This window comes from Papilio xuthus, unplaced genomic scaffold (assembly GCF_000836235.2).
Source record: "Papilio xuthus unplaced genomic scaffold, Pxut_1.1 DF827789.1, whole genome shotgun sequence".
Classification (NCBI taxonomy): Eukaryota; Metazoa; Arthropoda; class Insecta; order Lepidoptera; family Papilionidae; genus Papilio; species Papilio xuthus.
In genome coordinates this window covers 265579-290066 of record NW_013530860.1, presented here as the reverse complement: position 1 = coordinate 290066, position 24488 = coordinate 265579, and the positions used below count along the sequence as shown (strand labels likewise).

General features: G+C 36.1%; 2 protein-coding genes and 1 long non-coding RNA gene across 3 annotated transcripts in view; 1 reads left to right on the top strand and 2 right to left on the bottom strand.

The window, feature by feature from the left end:
• Positions 1-2184, top strand: part of LOC106115508 (uncharacterized) — a 69261-nt gene extending 67077 nt beyond the window's left edge. Inside the window, exon 2 of the mRNA XM_013308928.1 lies at positions 2112-2184. Within this exon, the coding sequence (XP_013164382.1) occupies positions 2112-2169 (58 nt within the window). The 3' untranslated portion in view covers positions 2170-2184. The remainder of the gene's footprint in view (positions 1-2111) is intronic.
• A 6199-nt stretch (positions 2185-8383) lies between these two features.
• On the bottom strand, positions 8384-19169 carry LOC106115504 (ankyrin repeat domain-containing protein 13D). The gene is made up of 12 exons (XM_013308918.1): positions 18931-19169; positions 16480-16621; positions 15610-15780; positions 15259-15402; positions 14790-14964; positions 14228-14450; positions 13663-13839; positions 13112-13229; positions 11419-11684; positions 10891-10982; positions 9698-9951; positions 8384-9457 (listed from the first exon to the last, which is right to left on the bottom strand). The coding sequence occupies exons 1-11, from the start codon at positions 19030-19032 to the stop codon at positions 9717-9719; spliced, it is 1845 nt and encodes a 614-aa protein (XP_013164372.1). The 5' UTR covers positions 19033-19169; the 3' UTR covers positions 8384-9457; positions 9698-9716.
• Positions 19170-20404: 1235 nt separating this feature from the next.
• On the bottom strand, positions 20405-21025 carry LOC106115490 (uncharacterized). The gene is made up of 2 exons (XR_001227760.1): positions 20722-21025; positions 20405-20604 (listed from the first exon to the last, which is right to left on the bottom strand). It is a non-coding gene; the product is annotated as an uncharacterized LOC106115490 (long non-coding RNA).
• Positions 21026-24488: the final 3463 nt, after the last annotated feature.

The following is a 24488-nucleotide window of genomic DNA, read 5'->3' as shown; positions in this document are numbered from 1 at the left end:
CCAGATACAAAAGTATTTGTTATTGTGAACACGATATTGTAAAAGAGTAAAATTCTTTAGTAAATTCTTTTTTTACATTAAGTTTTGCATAAAAAATGAATTCCAAAATATTTTATTATTAAAAACAAATAATTAAAATACAAAATTAATTAGACTCGCTAACAATGGCGACCCACAACGCTGTATACGTCGCGTCGGAAATTTGCGCCTCGCGCTATATAGAAATCAGTCATGTGGTTGAACTTTGCATTTGAATACAAATTGCAACTGTTGAAGGTTTACTCTTCGATATTATGAGCACAAAAACATTCAGCGTAAATAGAAAAATGCCTTCTGTTTATTTAATACGTCTCATGTCCAAAAACATGTTTTCGTAAAGCTATTGATTTTTATAATAACAAGCCTTGAACTCAACGAAATGACAAATAAATAATGAATCACGTACACTGAAATAATTTAATTTATATTAACGTTATGAAGTTAAATTATATTCGTGAAAACTTCGAACATTTATAACGTTGATTTATAGTATTTATAAATATAATTATTATTTGTAAAGGTACGATTACACTACGACATAAATGTCCGACACATCTGTACGGATTTTTACGCAGCGGCTGATGTACTCTAATTATTGTATCGCTTTGAGTTTGACACCTTCATTATAGTATAATAATCTTACTTCATGATGCTCTAGAAATAAGATTTTCTACATAAATTTAAGCCGACGAAAAGGAGAATTTTTTGACACTGACTTAATTATACTCCCTTCGTCAGGACACCATTAAATTATAGTTGATAAATGTAAAAACTCAAAAGATTTGATTCTAATTCATACAATTTCTTGTCGCTTATAGACCGTTGTTTCGGAATTTCTGCCTGAGTAGAGTAAGTGTTCTGTCCACACGGAGACATTTCTTGTCCGCTTTCAATTGTCATCACTTTAAGCGGCTCGCCTTTTTATGTGGCGACAGTGTTAGCGTTAATTTGTTTATATTTTAATTAATGTTCTATTACCGATACCCAAAATTAACAATCTTTATTTAAATATGTAAATTAGCCTTATTAATATGAAGAAAACTAAAGGATAAAAACTTGTAATATTACTATAGTCAATTGTAATAAATTAGACCGACAAAACAAAGCTGACCTTAAAACAAGCATATTGAAGCTACGCCACGCTTCCTTTGTGATACAATGATAAGTAATTGATGGCAACATTTAAAATTCAAATCGAATGTGAACAATCGTTAAGAACACCGCTTTCATCTTCCTTTACATAGGGTTGCCGTATTAATGCGCGCAAACGTAATTTATATCCATCAGGATATACATTTTAAATTATATTTATGTTACAAATGGCTATTTACCGTTACAAAGTGAACATAATCATTATTTATGAGTCGAGAAAGCTTTTTATAACGTTAAATTATAAATGAAATTGTAACAACTTTTGATCTGTGTTATTTAATAATGTATCGCTACTCGCTGCACGCGTGAAGTGGGGCCCCACCCTTTCGATAATTACTGTATTTTAAGAAAGTTTGCAGAACATTGCGTGCGCTTGAAATGCGTCGAGTAAATAATTCATAACTTCCAAGTAGGTCAAGTTCGCGTGTGTCGGCTGGTCGGTGCTCGCATCCGTAGACTTGTATACAATACGATGCAACGCTGAAAAACCGGTCAAACTTGACACTGGCCGTATGGCTGATGCATTACACCACCGCGCCGCGCCGCACAACGAATGTGGGAAACTACTTGATTGATTCACTCTGGACCTTTTCAACGCCGATTATTTCAAAAGAACGAAACAACTTAATAAGGCTATGGCCATATTTGGATAAAATATAGTGGTTCCAAAACTCGTATCAGCAATACAATCATGTATCAAATATGTGCTTTTTAAGTGGAAATATACTAAATACCTATCCTTGTACGATCACGTGATGTTGATGTTGTACAGGCCATAATCTTCCTCGCTGGCTAGATTTTTTCGTATACTAGGGTAGAGACTACAGGCATGGACCACCTCATTGTCCTTGCGAAAAGTAATCGGCTACTGATTGATAAAATTGATATGTTTGTAACATTATGATTTTCTTTATTTCCAGCCAAAAAAGCTGCTACAGCCCTTGGAATTGGACGTCGGTGACGGCGACAGGCGACTGACCGCGGGCGCCGCGCGGGCCCGCGCCCGCGCGCCCGCCTTGAGCGGCGGTGAGCCGCGCAAGCGGGGGGCTGCGGGGCTGCGGGGCGCCCGCGGGGAGCTGCACCACACACTACGCTTCAATAACAACTGTCACTTCGCCCAAATTTCAAGCAAAGGAACAGTTATGGACCCGTTAAATCTATGTTTTAAGTTAGTCTTTACGTTTATCATTTTAATTTATTTCTTGTGTTAAGTGCCGGAATCCTTTGTTGTCGTCACTGGCCATTACTGATTTACTTTTAATTATGTTTGTTGTATTAAAATTTATATTTTGTATTTTCAATTGTTAAAAAAACACAGAATATTTTTGTACCTCGAAGCAAAGTGTTGAACGAAATTTTCCGTCCGATGTCGTTAGCTCCTCGCGTCTCCTGCGGCCCCCCGCGCGCTCCCCTTTGCCCCCACACTCCACACTCTGCCGGTCACCTGTTAACTTATCTGTACAAAGCATTATTCCGATTAGCTTGTTGTCTTTTATTATTAATCTAGCCTTAAATGTTTTTCTAAAATGTTAAATTAATTCTGTTGAGCTATAAGTCTGTGCTAAATTATGAATTTATTAATTTTCCATAAAGTAGTAGAATAATTTAGAACCTTCAGAGAACTGTGATAAACTCTGGAGCATTAAAGCGAGTAAATAAATGTAGCGGAAAGCTATCGCGCATTAGCACTATTTCTTCGACCCAAGAATATCTTGTTTCCGAGCCATTGGAACTACCGATTTAGATAATAGCTTTGTATCTACAATTAAAGAAGATATTTCTTCATCACAGATTAAGTCTGTTAAGTCCCACTTTTTGGATCATTTTCTTTGCATCGACCATCCATTCATAGTCGACAAATTTTTTTTATGATTAAATTTATTTTTTCTAATTATATATAACTTTCGTCTAATATTTTTTTATGATTAAATTTATTTTTCATTGTAAATTGCTATAATTGTACATTTCCGCGATTATTATAAATGTTGCCAGTTTAATATCTTTATTGTGTTGTACAGATAAGTTCACACCGTTCATGCTGAACCACTGGAACGGAATTGTTTATCCTTAAAAAATACATTAATAGAGCGTCTGTTGTCTAGGTTATAATCGGTACGGCAAAGCAACAGAAACGCAAGTTGAGTACGCGTTTACCTCCCCTATACGAACAAAATGAAAACTATTTTTGATTACATAAATTTCCAATTTATTTTCAAGTTCATTTGTGATTTCCCATGAATAGTTAATGCAATTTTCTACTCAAAGAGATATCTATGGTTTGACAGTTTAGAGAATGACATTTTGTTTTTGTTTTTTTTTTTTTAAACCGCCGCTAATGTTTACAGATATTAGTTTTGTATATTCGTTGAAATTTTAAATTATATTTCCCACTAAATATGTGCAATTTGTTAAGATATTTTTTTTATTTGTATGTTTTCTCTAAAATAATATTAAATTAAATTAATTACAATAACCTCAATATTTGTCAAAACTTTTTGCTTATGAATGTCAGTGAGAGATCTATTTTTTATCTGTTTCTTTTGTCTACTGTTTTATTAGTGCTTTTGTTTTGGTATGTTGACTCAGTTAACTAATTACATTTACGTTTTATTTTTATTATCATTGTTAACTCATAAATAGATACGATTTATTTTTTCATAGATTATATTCTTATAAATCTTTAAGTTTTCTTTGTAATTATAATGCATGTGATGAAGAGGTTATGTGGAATCCAACTCTAATAATAAACAATTGATCTTTTAAGGTTGTACTAGCAATAGGTATCTCTTTAGGGCAGGAGATGAGGCCGAGGTTATGTATTTTACGTACCTGCCAAAGCTAGATAAGTACATAAAGTATTTCTGTGTATAAAATACTTTCAAAGAAATGCTCTCTTGTTTGGTACAATTTCAATAGTACCGTTTAAGTGTGGACATTAATACCATATCTCTAAATAATAAGACGGTGCAAAATGGATTACAGTGGCGGACAAAGTGCACAGAGAGTTTAATTATAATTTAGTTGTGATACAAGTGCGCGGAGGCGTTCTCATTGTTGCAAACAAGTGCAATCCTGTTGGACTGTAAATGTATATCGTAGTTAGGCAAGTTAAGATGTACGGTGCATTTAATTTATCTATGGGTGTGACCAGGTTGACTTTGAAATTAATTGTTTATGAAAGATTTGAGGTTATGTTACGTTGGAATGTCATCTTTCTTTGTTTTTATTATTTTGGCAAAGATATCTTTTGCAGGTATTAAGAATATTTATCGACTTTTATATTTATAAATTACAAAATCAACCTGAGTCCAGTGCTCATTATAATAAAGACAGTTACAAGTTGATATCTTCTGATGAGAACTCATAGTATGTCGTGTTTAGTCGTACATCATACTGGTCCAGTGAGTCGTGACATTTTACAAATTTACAAAGCAGTTAAATTGCCATCGAATATTCAATATTTATTTATTTAACGTCCGACTAATGTTTGAGTCGTGAGTTCTCGTACCGAAGAGTCGGCAAAAGTGACAGCAATCGGGCTAAAATGAGAGTAGGACGGAGTTTATGGTTCCTTTGAACTAAAAGCCACGGCCACATTGAAGGAATTAAAATTTTAAATATTATACTATTTATTACTTGTCGTGATAAGTGTAATCCTATGAATATATTTCTATTAAACTTTTTATGATTATAATAAATTTAAAATGGTAAATATTCCTCTCTCAATTTAGCCATTTTGTATCTGTGTTAGCGTCGTATTTAAATTATATGATTCATATAAAAATAATTCCTTTGACATTTCTCTAATATTCCGTTTATTTAGGATAGCTTAAATAAAACAATTAGTCTTTGTAGATATCAAGTTACAAGGTTTTCTAAAATCGTTAATGACTAAGTGACTTCAATAAAAAAAATAGTCAATGTTTGGGCTCGCCGAAGTTTGCCTTAAAATATTATATTAAAAATAACATCTAATTTTTCACTTTAACTGTATTAATAACATCAAGAGCATATTATTAAAATAAAAACAACGAATATCAACGTAAGTTAACGTTTTGAAAATTTATCGTATCCTTTAACTATGTAATAAAATATATCGAATGCAGAAACGTGGAGTTATGTCATAAAATGTGTATTGCGAACGACACAAATAATTCCGCGACTTTATGTTCCTGCCAGAAACTTTATCGATCAATACTGAACGAACAGTACCAATGACATGGCGGCCATCTTTTAACCTATAAGAGAAATGTCATATCTCATAATTCTGTCCTTTTCATATAACAAGATTTTATTCAACTTTTTGTAGGTTAGAAACATTTATTTCGTATACGAATTAAACCAATATTTTAAATGTAATAAAAACTGTTGTAATTTTATAATCTGTAAGAAATGTCAATGGAATTCTGATAGCGAATCGATGTAATAAAAAAACATTTTAAAGTAAAGTATTTATTTCGTTATTATTTAAGTTTTGGATGATTTTAATTGTTCTCGTTGCTTTACTTGGGAATCTTTATCGATATTTAGACGTAGTAAGTACAATGCAGTACGTAACGGGGATCGAATACAATTTAGTACACGTTTGCCGATATTGATTTCTAATCGGCTTAGGCTACTTTTCTAGTGTACAGTTCCATTTTTTCTATTCCGTATGTTCGTGTCTTTCCCCGACGTGTAATGTTGTTGGTTATTGCGATTTGTGAGTACTCACTATTCCAAAAGTTTCCTGATGTAATTTATTAACTTGATAAATGAAATGACGCTTCTAAAGTGTACTACATATGTAAATATAGGACGAACTAATACCTATTATAATAGTGAATGTTGTAATTTGTATATAAGTAACGAAAATTAAATTTTAAATACATAGATAATATTGTGCGTATTCATTTATTTCACTCTTAATAATTGAATAATTATAATGTTTTATATTATAAAGGGGCAAACGAGCTAGCGACTACGTGAACTCACCGAAACGGCAAAGCGACCCGCAATTGCGGAAAGACAGGAACGGATAGAGCGATAGTTATCCGGATGACAAATGAGTTGCTTGCTTTTATATTCGACGGAGGAAGGGACACACGGAAAATATTTCCCCTTCCCATGCGTCACCTCCGTCAAATTCCCATCCTTTCCTTATAAGGTGGGAACGGAAAGGAGACTAAAATTATGCCTCCTACACCAACTCAGGTGTTACGATAAAGAACCTGTCTGGAATAGTAAGTAAGTGGAGGCATGGAATAGGTTTTCAAATAAAAAAAATAGATATAATTCAATCGATTTTTAATAAATAGTACCGATTGTAAAACGTATGTATAACGTCTGCATACAATTTTCATTTTTTAAAACCAATTTTCAAATACTGACAATCAAAAATGTACCCTAATTCAATACTAAAACGATACAAATTGCATTGGAATCTTAATAATTAATTTCGTCACGTTTATAATACAAACAACCTCACTCACAACTAATAGGAAACGGGATTAGGAATCCAAAATTGATTTAAACAAATTTCACATTTAATGCTTGGCGTTATGGACTGAAATTAGTTAGCAAAAAAAACCTTTAAAGTTTTCAAAAATAAATAATATTCAATTTTGATACATTGCCATTCGAAACAAAAATCCGGTTCGAAGGACCAAACAATTTTAAATGCAAAATATATAATTATATAAAGTCTATTTAGAGATCAATAATTTAAAAGTAATTCTACATAATGTTCGTACAAAAATAAATTGTTACAGCATATATTATAAATAAGAACATAATTTGCACCTAATCTGAGATTTAAACCACAAAAGGGAAATACCAAAACAATGTTAGCTCCATAAATAAACATACGAATAAGGGCACCAAACAATTCTCACCACTTCAGGCAATTTACATTAATCGTATGTGTAGCATTCGTTGTTATATTTGGCTCATTCGTTCGTACCGACACGTGCTACCGGTCCAAAGGTCCAATCAACTGACGCCACCTCTCTCCGGCACGTACTTATGACGCGTACGCTCGAGACAAACAACACTACGTTTATGCATACACTATGTATTCCTGCCAATTTAACAATTGCATACCACAAGTAATTAATCAAATATAACATAAATAATCAGATAGTTTTAATATACATAAGAGAAATAATTTCAAAGATAAATTCATCATCATCAGCTACTATACGTCACCGAGGGGCACGGAGCCTACCCTAAGTTTGGGGTGACTAGGCCATAATCAACCACGCTGGCCAAGTGCGGGTTGACTTCACACATATCTTTGAATTACTTCTCAGATATGTGCTTAAGCATAACGATGTTTTACTTCACCGTAACAACATAGGATAAATGTACATATGTAAATCAGAAAGGAAAAAACACAGTACATGGCGGGATTCGAACCCAGGACCTGCAGATTGCAAGTCAAGTGCTTGACCACTGAGCCACCGACGCTCTATAAGATAAATTGATTATTGACTATATATGTACACACAACACAAAGTCAAAAACAATACACATTCGATTATAAATGCTAACAGTCTAAGTATACAATAGGAAGAACATGGAGGCTTTTCAGGACGTGTTTGGGGCATCGGTATAGTGTGTTACATCATAATAAATAAACTTAAATTAATAAAATTTAAACTAATACATCCTAAATAGGATTAAGTTTTTAAGGACGCAATTACAAATTATTTTCTCTAGCGTTCTAGAACATTCTTTTATTTGGTTCAAATTCTTTGCGTCGTTACATTGAAATATAAATTAACTTTGAAGTTTGTCGTGGAAAGTTGTTAGAATGACATTTGCTACTATTGTAATACTAATACGATTTCCGTCTTAAAATATAAAATGTTAAATTATTGTCTATGATAAATATTTTTATAACACAGAGCTAAATAACAAATTTAATTTAATACAAATAATTTCATCTAGCCTTCTTTCTTTTCAAGTGTCTATTATAAAAATCAAATTTCGTAAAGACAATTTTATGACAGACTATCAGTTCCCTTGCGGCTCTATTTGTATAAAACTCCATTAATTATTACAAAAAACAGTTCTTTTTAATAATTTCCATATTTAAATTTACAAATGACAACGATGTCTTTCGCCATTGGCTGAAAATTACCGTTACCATGGCAACCGGCCATATTTGATGCTATTGGCATTATTGTCTCTTTCTCGCATAACAATTTTTTTTAATTTACTCACCTCCTAAGTTTAATAGCGTGAAAATATATAATTTAAAATGTGTCGTAAATACAGATATTTTATTTTAGAAAGAATTATACATATATATTCCATGATTTCTACGATTAGATTAATTCAATGTAAATCCAAACAACTTTCCATTAAAATTGACATAACCTCAAACATATTAAAACCCGACTTAAATTATCACTAAAATGCTATAAATGAAAATAACATTTGATATACATTTCATTACCTATATATAAGTAATAATTCACATAAGCCTTATTTGAACCCTACATATAGATAAATTCCTTCAATACTGCTAAAGTAAATATATCACAATATTTTAATTATTTATGTAGATCGGTTACTCTAAAGGTTCATTTACACGAAATCCGGAATCGTACGAACTCGGCAGTTGCGTCAGAGCGAGACAAACGTATGTGTAATACGTTAGAGCGAGATATAAGTATGAGAAATACATATGTCTGTCTCGCTCTGACCTATAAATGTATGAGATATATATACGTTTGTCTCGCTCTGACGCGACTGCCGAGTTCGTACGATTCCGGATTTTATCTAAACGAATCTTAATGTAAATTTCTAAAGGCCATTCATTGATTACGTAAGGTTTTCGAGATCGAGGCGTTGAAGTCTTAGTGTTGGTGTAAAATAAAAACAAAATTGGTGAAAAATACATAATTTTTAAATAATCTTATTCTGACTATTTCTAAAAAACGTGATAGAATCTTTCGTAAGAATTACAGGGTTTGAGAATTCCATACATACGGGAAAAAAACCCCCAAAATCTTCTTAAAACATTTCTTAAAAAATTGCCCCGAGTGTTGCATCGTGTCATTATGTGACACTTACCAATATGTTATATGTTTAAGGGTCCAAAAAGGCTTTTAATTATATAAAATTCACTATAGTAATGTTCGAACTTGCCGCGCCTTGTCGCTGACAAGGTGAAATGAATCTAATTGTTTTGTAAATAAGAACTAAATCTGTCCGCAACATTGCAGCGCGGCGGTAAGGCGAAGTCAAACGTGTGGACGCGTTTACTTTGTGATGATTCCTGAAAAAAAAAGTTAAAAAATTATTAAAGTTACCATAATCGCCAACTTTTATTATAATGTTGGAATGCCAACAACAAAAAAGATAATAAAAATGGCCAAGGAGCGGGTTTTTAGTGTAAAAAGCCCACAAAACCTTGTTCCCCTCAGGAGCCTGGGTATCTTTTTTGCCATTACCTCCCTTCCCATACAAAAATAAGGTGTAGAGGGGTCATTGCGTCGTTCAAGGTAACTTTGTATACCTGTGTAATATCTCTCTCTTTACTTATCAATTAGAGAGAGACGCAGCACTTCATCGAGCGCGCGCTCCTCGTCCTGCCGCCGGCGGTCCAGCTCGGCGTGCTCGCGCGCTGACAGCTCCAGCGCCGCGCGCAGCTCCGCCTCCGCCTCCCCCTCCGCGCCCTCCTCCACCTCCACCTCCAGCGCCGCCGCCATCATCGCGTCCGCCTCCGCGCGCTCCTCCGGTGTCAGCAGCGACAGGGACGCCTCTATCGCTCTACCCAAATACATACCATAAACAACTCTATTCTAGCTAAACTACTATACAAATAGCGCGTTTCCAACAAATATATAGTCAAACAAGAATATCTGAACCGGTGAGAGGCGCTGCTAGCACAGTTGGCAGACCAAAGTCTCTGCACAAGATATATCGTCATCCTTGTCTTTTATCTTTGACAAAACAGAGACAAATATATGTTTAAAACGTGAATTTTGGACTCTGAAACCCACTGTAAGACAGAAAATGATATGACAGCTACATTTAAATGTCACAAGAGGATCTTGTGACATTTGACGTTGACTGGGGGGCGCTAGTGAGCTGTTATAACTTAGTTTGACGTATACCCGGATCAGATATACTTGTCGGTTGTATATGACACATTTGTTTACAAAAGCATATATGTCGTATGTGACATAAACACGATTTAATTCCGTCAAGCGTATGCAACTTATCTAGACCAAAGAGTTGTTTATTTTAGCTTAAAAATTGTTACTTGTAGCCAATTAAGAGCTTGGGAATATTAACTTATCATACAAAGAACAAACTACTTATTTAGTATTTAGCCTAGTGATTTAGTAATATAGCCATATTGTCAAAAGTATAGTTAATATATTATTATAGTGAATAACTCAGTAGAAAGTTACAAAAAGCAAATGAATATTTTCGTAAAATATAACTAGAAACCATGATAATAGCAAATAACACAATTATTTAGTATAAATAGCCAAGCATTATCAAAAAGACAACTAAAATCGCCATCTCCTGCAAAATAATAAAAATATTTATGATGAGATATTTACGCAAAATAACGCTTTCTAATATTGTTACCGGCTGACAAAATTAAACAGAACGAAAAAGTAAATAAAAAAATATCCAATTATCTGAAAGTAATATGCAATAAAGTTTTACTTTTATCCTATTTAAAAGATAAGATACCTTTGCAGTTGTCTCTCCTCAGCAGCGAGGAGTGCGCGGGGCGGCGCGGGGGAGGAGGGGCGCGCACCTCGCAGCGCCTCCCACACATCCACCTACATACATACATACTCATACATACATTTCTATCGAGGACATGGAAATACACACATTTTGAATACTTTGATGTATTTATTTAGAATTTCATATTATAATTTTCTACAAGTTTAGCGGAATTAAACAAACAGATAAAATGCTTTATAAAATAACCAGATATCGTGCGCGACACCGTCCGCGCGTACTTTAAATAAGCTTAATAAGTAGCCTATGTGTTCTTCCAGACTATGTTCTACATCTCAGCCAAATTTCAGCGAGATTCATACTGCCGGTCCGGAGTTACCTTCAAACATCCATCCAGCCAAACTTTCCTATTTATAATATTAGTAAGAAGTAAGATATCAAGAAAATAATAGCATAATGTTTTTTACAAACATTAAAATTTAAGACAGATAGAAAACTTTGTCATCTACAGGTGACAAACTAATAACTGACCTGATCATCATGTGTGCCAGCTTCCATGAGACTTTGCTGTATCGCATATTGGAGCAGACCTTCATCATCGTCAGTGCCGCTGGACATCCTGTCATCAGACACCGCCGCGTCCCTGTACCCGCGCCCTATCTCAAAGCATGCGTCGTCCACTATACACGACAATCTCTCCCCTTCCTGTATACATTCTATGTTCGGTACAGGGGACTCTGTCGCGAAAATATTGCCGAATGTTATCCGTGTATTCACCACATGGAAAAGTGGGATCTCTGAAAAAATAAAACTGTGGCACTTCAAAGGTTAAGGTGTATAGTAGCGCGAAGTTTAACACATTCAATGCTGATTTTATTCGAAGTTGAAAGTAATCGTAGCATAGAATGTGTTAAGTTACCGTATGAAAGCTTCAATGTAACCTAACTTTATTAGGCAAATATAAGCGCGCCTCACTATATTATGCGAGACGGTAATTTTATATATTTTATAGTAAAAATTGAGGGTATTTGAAAAAAGTAAGGGAGAAATGTCAGTCATCAAATGTCAAACAAAATAAGCCATACAGCTGAGCTACGAGTCAGTTCACTGATCTGCTTCACATGAGACATGATTTATTTTTTTTCTTTCTCTTAGTTACCGTCTCGCACCCTTAGTATTTTAAGCTGTCAGTACAAAACCTCGATCTAGTATTAGCTGTCATAAAAAAGACATGCCATTTGGCAAATAGTGCACACGCCTAAATAAACTGGCATAACATTTCCGTATTTCTGTAGTTTTGCTGCATATAACCTAACAGGCGCCTAATATACGTGAGAAATGTGTCGAAAAATTGTAATTAAAGAAGTTTTTATTGCTTTTCTGTGTACTAATAAGCGAGTGATGTGTTTGCGGTTGCGGGTGACTATAAATGTATTTTACCTTCCACAGAGCGTACAACTGGAACGGATATATAATATGAATGAAGTGTGAAAAGGACAACAAATATCTATAATTTTGAGACGCGCTTATTGTTTTTAATATTAAATTTTTCAATAAGTATACTAATAAATAATTAATTCAAATTTAAAGTACGGTTTGATATCAAATACGCTGGAAAAGAATTGAATTTCTTTCACACTTTTACACCAAACCTCTCAGAATCTCGCGGAATTAAAAAAACTTAATAAGTATTCCACGTTCTTCCCGATTATATTCTACAATAAGGCAACATTTCAACGAGATCTATATAACCAAGAGCGTCGGTGGCTCAGGGGTCAAGCACTTGACTTGCAATCTGCAGGTCCTTGATTCGAATCACGCCAAGTACCAGTGTGCTTTTCGATTAACATATGTACATTTTTCCTATGTTCTTACGGTGAAGGAAAACATCGTGATCCAACCTGCACATATCTGAGAAGAAATCCAAAGATGATCCAAGTGAAGTCAACCCGCACTTGGCCAGCGTGGTTGACTATGGCCTAATCACCTCAACTTTAGTTATTCTCCGAGCCCCTCGGTGGGGACTTATAGTGAGCTGATGATGATGAATATACAACCATTCTGCAGATACCTTCTAACAAACATCCATCCATCCATAACAGTAAGAATCGTAACACAAATGAGAGTTTACCACGTTCAGTCGTTAACTGGATACTTAAGGTACCCTTAGTGATAATTAAATGACTAATTGTGGTAGTTATTGTTATAATTTGTAGCAACTTACCTATTTTAACAGGGAATCCGGCCGGCAATTGCATTTGTATAAAATCTTTTAGTTTGGCGAAATGCGGAGATGATATCGCCGTCATGAGATCAAGGATCGGCATTATTTGTTCTTGTAACTGAAAAATTATAATAAAACTATCATTATTTAACCTTTAAAGTATTCTACAAGACAATTAAATTCTTCTGGATTTAGAATTAAACTTAGGTTCAAATAACTTAACCTGGAGGTTAGACTGGACTGTATATCAAAGTTTATCCATAAACAAGAGTCGAAATATAAGTTCAAATAATATAAATTTCCACCAACCCGTTTGCATACGAGTGGTTTCTTTAATAAACTTAATAATCTACCAGATTTTATTTACACTTAAAACAAACATTTTTATAACCTATAACAAACTAGAAGATTATTAAATTAAAAAAAAAAAACGATTTTTTCCACACACCAAAAAAATAAAAAAATTCTAGCAAAAAAAATTGCTCAGTAAAATAAAATTTTCAAACAAAACAAACCCATTAGAGAAGAGAATTAGTGATTACATGTCTTACTTCAAGTGGGTAGTCCTCACAGAGCCAAAGCGTCGCCTTGAACTTCTGCACCTTAGTGGTCATCTCCTTTGGCCGGCCGATGTCTCTCTCCAGCGGCACATCACTGAAGTACTCACTCCATGTCACCGGCTTATCTTCTGATGATCTACTCGTGTGAGGCTCCTCTTCTACCTCCTCCTGAAAAGGTGTATGTAAATCAGCTCTAAAAGGCTCAAAAGTCTACGTGACTTGAACTGTTGAGCTGCTCAACAACTAAATTAGTAACTCACGGCTCACCGTTATGGTTATGTGAGTCGATGAGCCGCGACCTGCCTACTAACTCACAGTTCATAGCTCGGCGCAAATCATAAATCTAGGTAGATATATTGAGGTGAGCTGCGAGTCAGTTCACTGATCTGCTTCACATGAGAAACGTGATCTGCAGATCATCAATTATAGTTGAGTAAGTCATGACTATACATTACACATAAAACAATCCCAAATTTGAAATTGTTTTGCTCAACAGGTTACTAGATGGCGCTGTACGAATAGAAAGTATTCCTGTATCACGGTAACGTTGGTATACCTGTTCTGGTGTGAGGAGTGGCGAGGCCCCCTCTCTGTCAGCGAGCGCGAGCAGGCCAGCGAGGGGTGCGCGGGGGGTGGCGCGGGCACGTTCTCCGCGCGGCACGTGCTCGCTGCGTGTCTTCGACACCAGCTCCACATTGTTCGCGCTGAACACTTTGCACTCGTAACCATTCACCGTCTCCGTCTTGTCCTGTCTCCAACCCCAGATGCCGCTTTTGTTCCTGTAATAGTTATTTTGAAATGACCATTAACTCTTATAACTGGTCATGGGTAACTCAGCTAAAATTCATTCATATGTTGTATGAAGCAGATCAGTTCACCGGCTCCTAGCTCAGTTCAATATGTACTTGCATAGAGTTTGTTTCGTATTTCGAGCTCTGAGGTTTTAGGCACCATGCAGTTGGGATGAGCCGTGAGTTACCAATTTAGTTGTTGAGCTCAACCATTCAAGAAAAGTGATTCGAACTTTTGAATCGGTTCAGAAGTGATTTACACATGTCTATCTATGGCATGTGCGTGTGTTTGCTTGCTTGTCTTGTGTGTAAACAGGTGTTGTGTACCTCTCGAAGCTGATCTTGTCAGTGTCGAGGTAGTTGAGCGCGAGTGGTGCGGCGAGGCGCTGCAGCAGGGCGCGGCGCGGCGGCGCGTGGTGCGCGGCCGGCTCGCGCGCGTCCAGCTGCTCGCACCACGACGTGCCCAAAGTGTGGTCTAACTCAACCAGGCTCGCACAATTACCTACACACAAAAACATGAACATACTAACACATTTTTCCCCGTATTTCTTGACTAGCTGTCCTTCGCGACATCGTCCGAGGGCAGATAAAAAAAACTTAATTAGTAGCCTATATGGTCTTCTAAACTATGTTCTATATTTATACCAAATATTAGCTAGACCCATGGTATCCCCAGCCTTTCTGGGGATACCTTCAAACATCCATCCATCCATACATCTAAACATTCGCATTTATAATATTAGTGAGAAGTAAGATATTAATAAGTTAATTCCATAGTTTCTGTCAATATACGTACCCTGTCCTCGGAATATATAAGACCGCTCTCCGCGCTGCCAGTTGGTGTCATCGAAGCCAGCAAGTGTGGTGTCGACGCGCACGTTGCCACCGCGCTTGTACACTTTGTACGTGTCGAAGGGACAGTAGCGGGACACTAGAGGCACTGCAAACAACGTAATAATATACCAAGCTTCATATAATGACAAACAAAACTAGAGAAATGCGATTTTACTACTGTAGGGGGAGAGGCATCTATAAGTAATCTGAAAGGTAACAATGTCGTTAGAATCAGTTCTAACAATTTCATGTGTTCTAGATGCTAAAAATGTAATTTATTCGTAGTACTTTTGCATGTAATATATCAACGTACCCCAGCTGGTGAATTCCCATTTCATCTCAACATAGAAGTCAGGCGCGAGACTGAGCCGGCGTAGCAGGTCGGGCACGCCGGCCGCACGCGCCGCCTGCCTCTGACGGTCACGACGCGATAGCACCAAAGATAGCAGAGCGGCATCACCTCGCGCTGTTGCCTCCTGTACCGCTACAAGACACATACGACCGCGTCAATCTTTACTTTTTTTAATAAAACTTAATTTTAAAACAAAATAAACATCACTCTTTTGTGTCGTGTCGCACACAAACACTTGTATTCCTAAATATATATAGAAATCAGATAAAACAGTAGCTTTCCGATGAATGGTAGTAAAGATAACGCTGAGATTTTAGTTTTTTTATTAATTTAAGAGATATCAGAATTACGTATTGAATATTGAAATTCATTGGACGTTATTTTAAGTATACAAACATCACATCGCGATAAACTAACCGTGAAAGATAATTTTATCGATCGATCGTTAACACAAAGCGTTCTATAAAACAATGTCAGACTGAGAGATAAAAAATAAATATTCAATATAATATTAAACTGAGACATTTAGTGAAAAAATCTAGATAAAACAAACTATTGAGCATAGATTTAAGCTATAAATGTACTATGTGATAATGAATAAAAGGCAGAGCAGTTTCCATTCCTGCACCCTAGGCGAGATTTTTGCGACATCCCCTTCTTTTAGTCGGGGGAATCTTCTAAAGATAGGGTATCATAGGGGGCATCGCAGCCACCCGGTTATATCCAATTATGGCATCTGCGGCGCCCCTTTATACCCGGCGCCCTGGGCGGTCGCCCCACTTCTCCCTATCCTAACGCCGCTACTGATACACTCCGATCATTCTTTCTTACCAGTCCAGCCGTCTTTCTCGCAGTTGACGTCAGCGCCGGCGTTGATTAGCGCCTCCACAGCCTCAATGTGTCCGAGTGTTACCGCCAACAATAATGGTGTGCGTCCGCGCGGGTCCCGCAACTCAATGTCTTCTTTTGTGAACTGCAGTTAAATACAAATAGGAATACAAATTTAATATATGTCTTTCTCAAGAAAAAAAAGAGATGCAGGACCATCAGTCTTAAACAAAGGCACAAAGATATATCCTTTCTGGTACTGTTGTCTCTGTTTTTTCGAAGAGAATGAGAGGGACCAGAATATTTTTGTGTACAAGCGATTGCGACAAAATCCGTACGCATTGAAACTAATTTAAGAAACCTAAAAAATTATAAGAGAATTTTAAATCTAATATTGCATGTTTTTTGGTACAAAATTCGCTTGCTTTTACATATTTTCGTGAATGTATCACATATCAAGGTCACGTCAATTTGTACGGCTTTAATACGATTATGAGTATGTCATAAAAACATAGCTACATGTTTGTTAGGCTTCAAAGCCGTATACAAAAAGTTTACTTCCGCGGCAGACGGACTCCCACGCGACACGAGTTTGCGATTAACATAATAAATAACAGACATTGTTTACACACGACCTACATTTGTATCACATGGTTAGGCAAGGATTTATGTGCACACAATTTTTGTTGTGTAAATTTTTTTTATATCATAAGGTAGCAAACAAGCGAACAGTCACCTGAAATCGCTGAAATACCTAAGCGACCATTGCCCATAGACATACGCAATTGCATATGCATTGCCTACCTTTAATCGATGGAGGAGAGGATGCACAAAAAGAAAATATTTTCCCTTCCCATACATCCTCTCATCCAGAAAGTCCACTTCCACTTCCCATCTTTACCTTATAAGAAAAAGGGTGGGAAGGGAAAGATAAGGTAATGGATACTGTAGTGTATGCATAAACATAGTGTTGTTTATCTCGAGTTTACATGCCATAAGAACATGCCGGAGAGAGGGCACATCAGTCGATGTCAGACCTTTGGGCCAGCAACACGTGTCAGTATGTGAACGTGCCAAATATAACTCAACAAATGCATTAAAATTTCCCTGTAATCATTCATATCATTGTCATATAAGACTAGTTACCTAGTGGTAACAGGTCTATTTCAGTCTACCACTAGGTAATAAGTTGTGTCACAGCCAGCCTTCTATGTAAGATATATGTGGAAGAAGAGACAGCAGCAGAACATTATACAATAGTGTCTGACAGTATCAACTACATGGTTAGGTATTTTGGCTCTCAGACATTGTTCCCATAATTCACCAATAACATAAAGAACTAAGCTGAGTTATAAAATATCCACTAGACATGGAATTGCACATACAATTTACTAGATACTGAGTTGTCTATACATTAGATTGAACAAAGCACTATTGATAGATTAATTGCTTACTTTTATTACTAAAATATTTCAAATAGAAATATACAACTGTGTCCAATGTATCATATGTATAATAATGGTGCCTGTCATGAGATTCATTTTAATTAAAAAGTCTAGATTATTATTCAAACTTTCGTGAGACATTATACTAAACACACAATGAGTGAGCGACAGGCCGCATCTGCAAAATAATACCAGTACCACTCATCTTGATGAAGGGCACCCGATGGGCTTGAAACTAGTCTGTGCCGCCACTGGACGAATATACATGAGTATTTAGCCATGTTTATATATCAGTTAAGTCTAGAGAAACGTTATCATTCAATCTCAATGTATAGCTGGTACATAACTTTCAACATCTTATATATAAAACTCTCATGTCATTCACTTTCATTACCATTTTCTTCCAAAACAGCTTGACCAATTTTAATGAAATTTTATTTGAATCAGTAGGTTTGGACAGTCACTGGCAACAGCTAGTAATAAAATAAATACCATATTACTAAACAGTTTCATATTGCGTTTATGTAACATTGTTAGCCATGTATGTGTTAATTATATTCAATGGCAAGTTGTTATCAGTGGTCAGCATTAAAGGTGCTCTCTGAGTCATATCATGTGATGTCATTTTGTAACTACTTTTGTGTTGAAAGCTTTATCTATTATTCGGTATTTAACTTTTCTTAAAATCAGAGTATGTAAATATTTATATGGTAACATTTAATCTTTCTGCAGTCTCAAATTTTTTATCGTAATTTATTATAAATAGTATGTATGAGGTAAGATATTAAAAAAAGGCAATAATATTTAAATTGCATTTAGCAATTTTAAATTTAATTCAGTAACAAAATCGCCACAGTATTACCAATAAATAAGTATGTTTATTTTGCCCACCCAAATCATGTTTCGGCATCAGAATGCTCTATAGATATTATTCATAGTAAATAAAAAATTTAATTAACAGCTAACTTGACCATAGTAAAATTAGGAAATTACGAGTTTATGAGTGTACCTTATTAGCTTCCAAGGAGCTTTTCAGTTCTTCATGCTCGTTATTCCAAACCAGCCAATGAATTGGAAACCGTTTAGCGACGTCTTGCACATTTAACGGCATTGTTTTAGAACATTTAATACATACACAGGGACAATAATGATTTCACTTAATTCGTTCCTTATTCAAAAGATAATTTACAAATATTTTACAATAGAATAACAACGAGTCACATTTATTTCACTTCACTTAACGTCAAAAATCTGTCGCAGACTGCTGCCACAGAAATGTCACATCAGGATCAAAGAGTAATAAGTTTTATTGTCAGAAATAAGTTTTATTTTTCCAAGTGTGAGAAGCGGCAGAGCGAGGGAGTAGGAGCCCGTGCCGATACAGCAATAAGAAAATTTAATTTAATGAAATTTTCATTTAAAAAACGCACTGATTATACGCTTGCATCTCTATAACGTAATTTCACCGCTTGTTCTGTTACAAAACATAATTGTTCACAGAAAATAACTCACAAAGCGTTAAGAAATAATCTTTGTTAAATGTTAATTTTGCTTGCTACCAGGTCATAAAATTAAAAAAAAATCGTTTGTCTTCGGATAGGTTGTCATTTGTAACTGACAGCCTGTTAATCATAATATGTCAATTGTCAAATTAAAATCAAAATTCAAATGTATTATCAAATAGTACGTATAATTATTGATATTGACAATTAAACGAAGATAGTACATTGAGTTGTACAGTGACATGGTTATTTTAGCAATCTGAGACGCAGTGTAACAATGAATAAAACGTTGTTTTACAGCTGCGGCCTAAAAAAAACTTCACTTTATTACTGTCCTCGACGAAGAATTGAAACCATTTCTAGACAAAGTATTGAAGTAAGCCATTCATTGTGTTTAAACGAATTTGAAATGCACAATAGACATTGAAAGTATAAACTTTCTCCTGGGCCTAATTTTAGTCCTCTTCCTAGAAAATGAGATTCACGATAGGAAGGTGGATTTTGCGGAGGGCTTATAGGAAATGGTAATATTCTCTTTTTGTGCCTTCTCTGTTCATGGGCTGCGTTCATTTAACTATTTTGGGGAACAGGCTGCTGGCTCTTTTGCCACCATTTACTATGAAAAAACTAAAGTTGCTGTACTCCCTTCCTAATATAGGAGTAAAGGTAGCCATTCTAATTGGTGTAATTGTTGTTTGACATTTGAAAATAATTATTAAAAACTTTGCTTTTAGGAGAGTTATAAAGTACTCAACTTACCTGTTAATTCAAAACAAGAGGATGTTCGTGATGCTTTTCTCGAGTTAGCTAAGAAGTATCATCCAGACTCAGGATCTCCAGATGCAAATATTGAGAAGTTTGTTGCTATAGAGAATGCTTTCAGACTGCTGTCAAAACATAACACTGGTGTCAGCAATAGCAAGGAAGTGGAGAAGATTGTGCATGATGTCAAAGTATGTCATTTTTATTTACACATAGTTCTTCTTCTTCTTCTTCTTCTTTTAGTTGCTAGTGGACCCCATCGTTTAATTTCGATGATTTCGCCAACGTCAAGGTTGAAGGTAATTGAAAACGAAAAAAGGAAGATTAAAAGGTTAAAAGATTAAGTAGCAAAGAACAGAGAGATAGACGGAGTATAGATCTATTTGACAAATGACCGGTTGATGGTGACGGTTGCGACTCTGAAAAAGGACAACACAGTTGTTAGTAATCTAAATACATAGTAGTAATAATATTAAGGGCACGGGAAATTAAAGTTTAATATTGTTAGTAGATAAAAACTTAAAAAGGACCTTTACCAAGGGAGTGTGAACCATAGTTAGTAAGAATGGAATATTAATGGGTCTAGGAATGTTGGTAGGGAGCAGGTCGTATAAATGAACCTTGAGTTTCGGGCAATTGAAAAATATGTGTTCTAAAGAGCCCTCTTCCAAGCCGCATTCACACAGGGAATGATTACGAATGCGGATTTTGGCAAGAAAAACAGGGGTAGCAATGAAGCCCAGTCGTAGGCGACATATTACAGATGTTGTAGATTTACTAATTTGTCCATGTTTTAAATACCAAGGTTTAGAGGGAAGGGAAGGTTGAATCGATCCATAGTACTTACCCTTAGATTGGTTAGATCTTTGCCAAGTGTTATTCCAATTCATTAACATAGATGATTTAGCGAAGATGCGTAAATCACGAGGGAGGCTAAATTTATAAGTGTCGCAACCAGAATGGGCGGCGACCTTTGCACATGAGTCCACTGTTTCATTACCACTGATACCCGTATGGCTAGGAATCCACGCTAAGATAACTTCAATGTCAGAGCAGTGGCATTTGTATAGAAGTTGTTTGATTTTAAGAGTGACGCTAGAATTATCGCGGGCTCGGAAAGGCGTTTTTAGAATATCTGTTAGACAACTTAAGGAGTCGGAAAATATTAGAGTTTGGTTTAGTTTGTGTGATTCAACAAAAGAGATAGCTTCCAATAGCGCAATCGCTTCTCCTGTAAAAATAGAGGTCGAAGGTGGGCATTTAAAGCTTAAAATAATTTTAAATTTGGGAATCCATACAGCTGACCCTACAGTACTATCGGGAGAGGATTTTGAAGCGTCAGTATAAATTGTATTCCATTGTGGCCAGTCAGATTCCAGAATACTATTGAATTTTAGGTTTGCCCCAGGGCTATCTTTGTCAACTCCAAAATTTAGAATAATCCTAGGGTAGAAAATAAGAGCATCAAACTGGGTCTCATAAATGGGGAAGAGAACACTCTGTTCTATTGGGGTAGAGTGAGATGTATATTTGTTAAAAGAATTAATGAGTAAGGGAGGGTCTTTGTGGGACCAATAGTTAGCTGTTGGAATAGTTTGAGAGAGAGTCTTTAATAAGCGAAGGAGGGGGTGGGATTTAATTTGGACTACACCGCAAAAAAATCTATCAGATAGGAATTGTCTACGAAGATATAAGGGGGGATCTAGACATTCCACTTGGAGAGCATTAACTGGAGAACATCTCATAGCACCAGTTATTAGTCTGAGACATCTAGATTGAATCTTATCTAATTTGGATAAAGCGATTTTATTACAGGGATCAAGAAGGAAACCACCGTAATCAAAGTGACTACGAATAATCGCATCATAGAGAAGTTTCAGAGTGGCAGGATGAGAGCCCCAACGAACCCCGGTAAGTGCTCTTAAAATGTTTACGCCCTTTTCGCATTTTTTAATTACATGTTCTAAATGCTGTCTTCCGGAAAGTTTGGAATCAAGAGTAACACCCAAGAATTTCACCGAATCATACCGATTAATAGGAGTATTATTTACACGAACTGCAACTGAAGGCACATTTCGTTTACGGGAAAACAACACTGCGCTGCATTTTGTAATGGAGAGGGAGAGATTGTGGGACAAAAGATATTCATTTAAATGATGTAAGGCAGTGTTTATACAAATATTAGCGACGTTTATAGATGAGGAGGTGGAGTACAAAGCAATATCGTCAGCATATTGTAAAATTTTGCAAAATTGATTTACGGAACAGTCTAAGTCAAAGGTGTAGATATTATATAGCAGGGGGCTCAGGACAGAACCCTGAGGAAGTCCTTTCCACACTGACCGGGAAGGGAGGAGAGTGTTGCAATGACGGACAGAAATTGATCGAGACATTAACAAGCTGCAGATAAAATTGATTAGCCTCTCGGGAATACTCAGCTGAAGCATTTTCTGCCTGAGTAAGGGAAGCGAAACACTATCATATGCAGATGAAATGTCTAAAAAGACACCTAATACATTTTCATTTTTTGTAAAAGCTATGCGAATTTCGGAGGTAAGAATGCTTAAGCTGTCCAAGCAACCTTTACCTCTTCTGAATCCAAATTGGGTATTAGACAGTATATTGCGGTTTTCAAGAAGCCACTCCAACCTGTTTTTGACTAATAGTTCCATAATCTTGGCAAGGACATTAGAGAGGGCTATGGGTCTGTAGGAGGAATAGTCCTGGGGATCTTTACCAGGTTTTAAAATAGGTATTATAATTTGAATTAACCAAGAGTCGGGAACAGTGCCAGTTATGAAAATGGTATTAATGATTTTAAGTAATAGGGACTTGGATAAGCCGGGAGATTTACACACAAAAGAATAAGGAATGCCATCGATACCTGGAGAGGAATCCCGTAGGTGATCTAGAGCACACGATAGCTCCGTTAAAGAGAATGGATCGTTCAATCTGTCAGAAGAAGGGGAAAGAAGGGGGGGGAAGTTACCGAATTCAGGGACAAAGGGGGGGGCTAAATTATTAAAGAAGTTTTCTAACCAAGGTCTTGAATCATTAGAGGATATGTTTGAATCTCTAAGAGACATGCGGTAAGCCCTGATCTTTTTCCATATAAGAGCAGGAGGGGAACGTGGGGAGAGAGATTCACAGAATCTCTGCCACCCTAACCGTTTTTTTTTAAACAGAAGTCTGCGGGTGCGGGCTGTAATTCTCCTTAGAGACAGAAAGTTCTCCATCGTAAAATTGGATTCATATTTTTTCTCAGCTTCATTACGTAATCGGATACTTTCTGAACATTCAGAGTCCCACCATGGGGGTGAACCAATTATCTTTCGGGCTGAGTTTTTCATAGGAATGCTATTGTCAGCTGCCTTTAAAAGAATAGACACGTAGTCATTATACAATGCTAGAAAGTTATAAGGAGTAACCTCTGGAAGAGAGGTAATTTCTTTATTAATAATGTCGGAATACATGTTCCAATTTGCTTTAGATGTCCGATATTTTTGAAGGGGATTAAAAGGTATGCTTGGGATAGAAGCTTGAAGAATAGAGACCAAAATGGGGAAATGGTCACTTCCATATGTATGATGAAGAACAGACCAGTCCAAGTTGGGTGCCAGTGAGGGGGATGCTAAAGAAAGATCAGGTACGCTAATATTCTGCAGTGGGGATACTCTGCGTGTAGGTGTACCATCATTCAAGATACAGAGGCCAACATCATCCATCAGATCTATCAGAAATGATGAATAAGGATCATTGTAGTGGGACCCCCACATAGTATGATGGCAATTGAAGTCGCCTAACATGATTAAGGGGCTTGGGATTGACGATAGAATGGACTGAAGTTCAGAAATAAGGTTTGGATTAGGGTGTGGGATATAAATGGAAACGATGGACAAATTTAACAATTTGGCAGCTACTATATTTAAACCAGAATTATGAGGAGGGATGTTAATCTGAGAAAAAGTTATAGATCTGTGTATCAGGAGGGCACTACCTGCCCTACCATCATTTCTGTCGTCCCGAAGACAGGAGAAGCCTGGGACCCTGAAGTGGGAACCTGGACTAAGCCACGTCTCCGAGACTGCAAAAACAATAGGTTGATACTGATCTATGAGTTGACTAATTTCAAATTTTTTGAGGCGGATACTTCTACAGTTCCATTGGAGAATTTGGGGGTTGAATTTGCTGAGGGTTTTTAGCGAGGAGAGCAATAAGTTGTTCAGCTAGAACAGAGACATTGGACGGTAAAGGAGAATCTGATAATTTTGAAAACATGTTAATTAAAGAGCAGAGGAGTAAT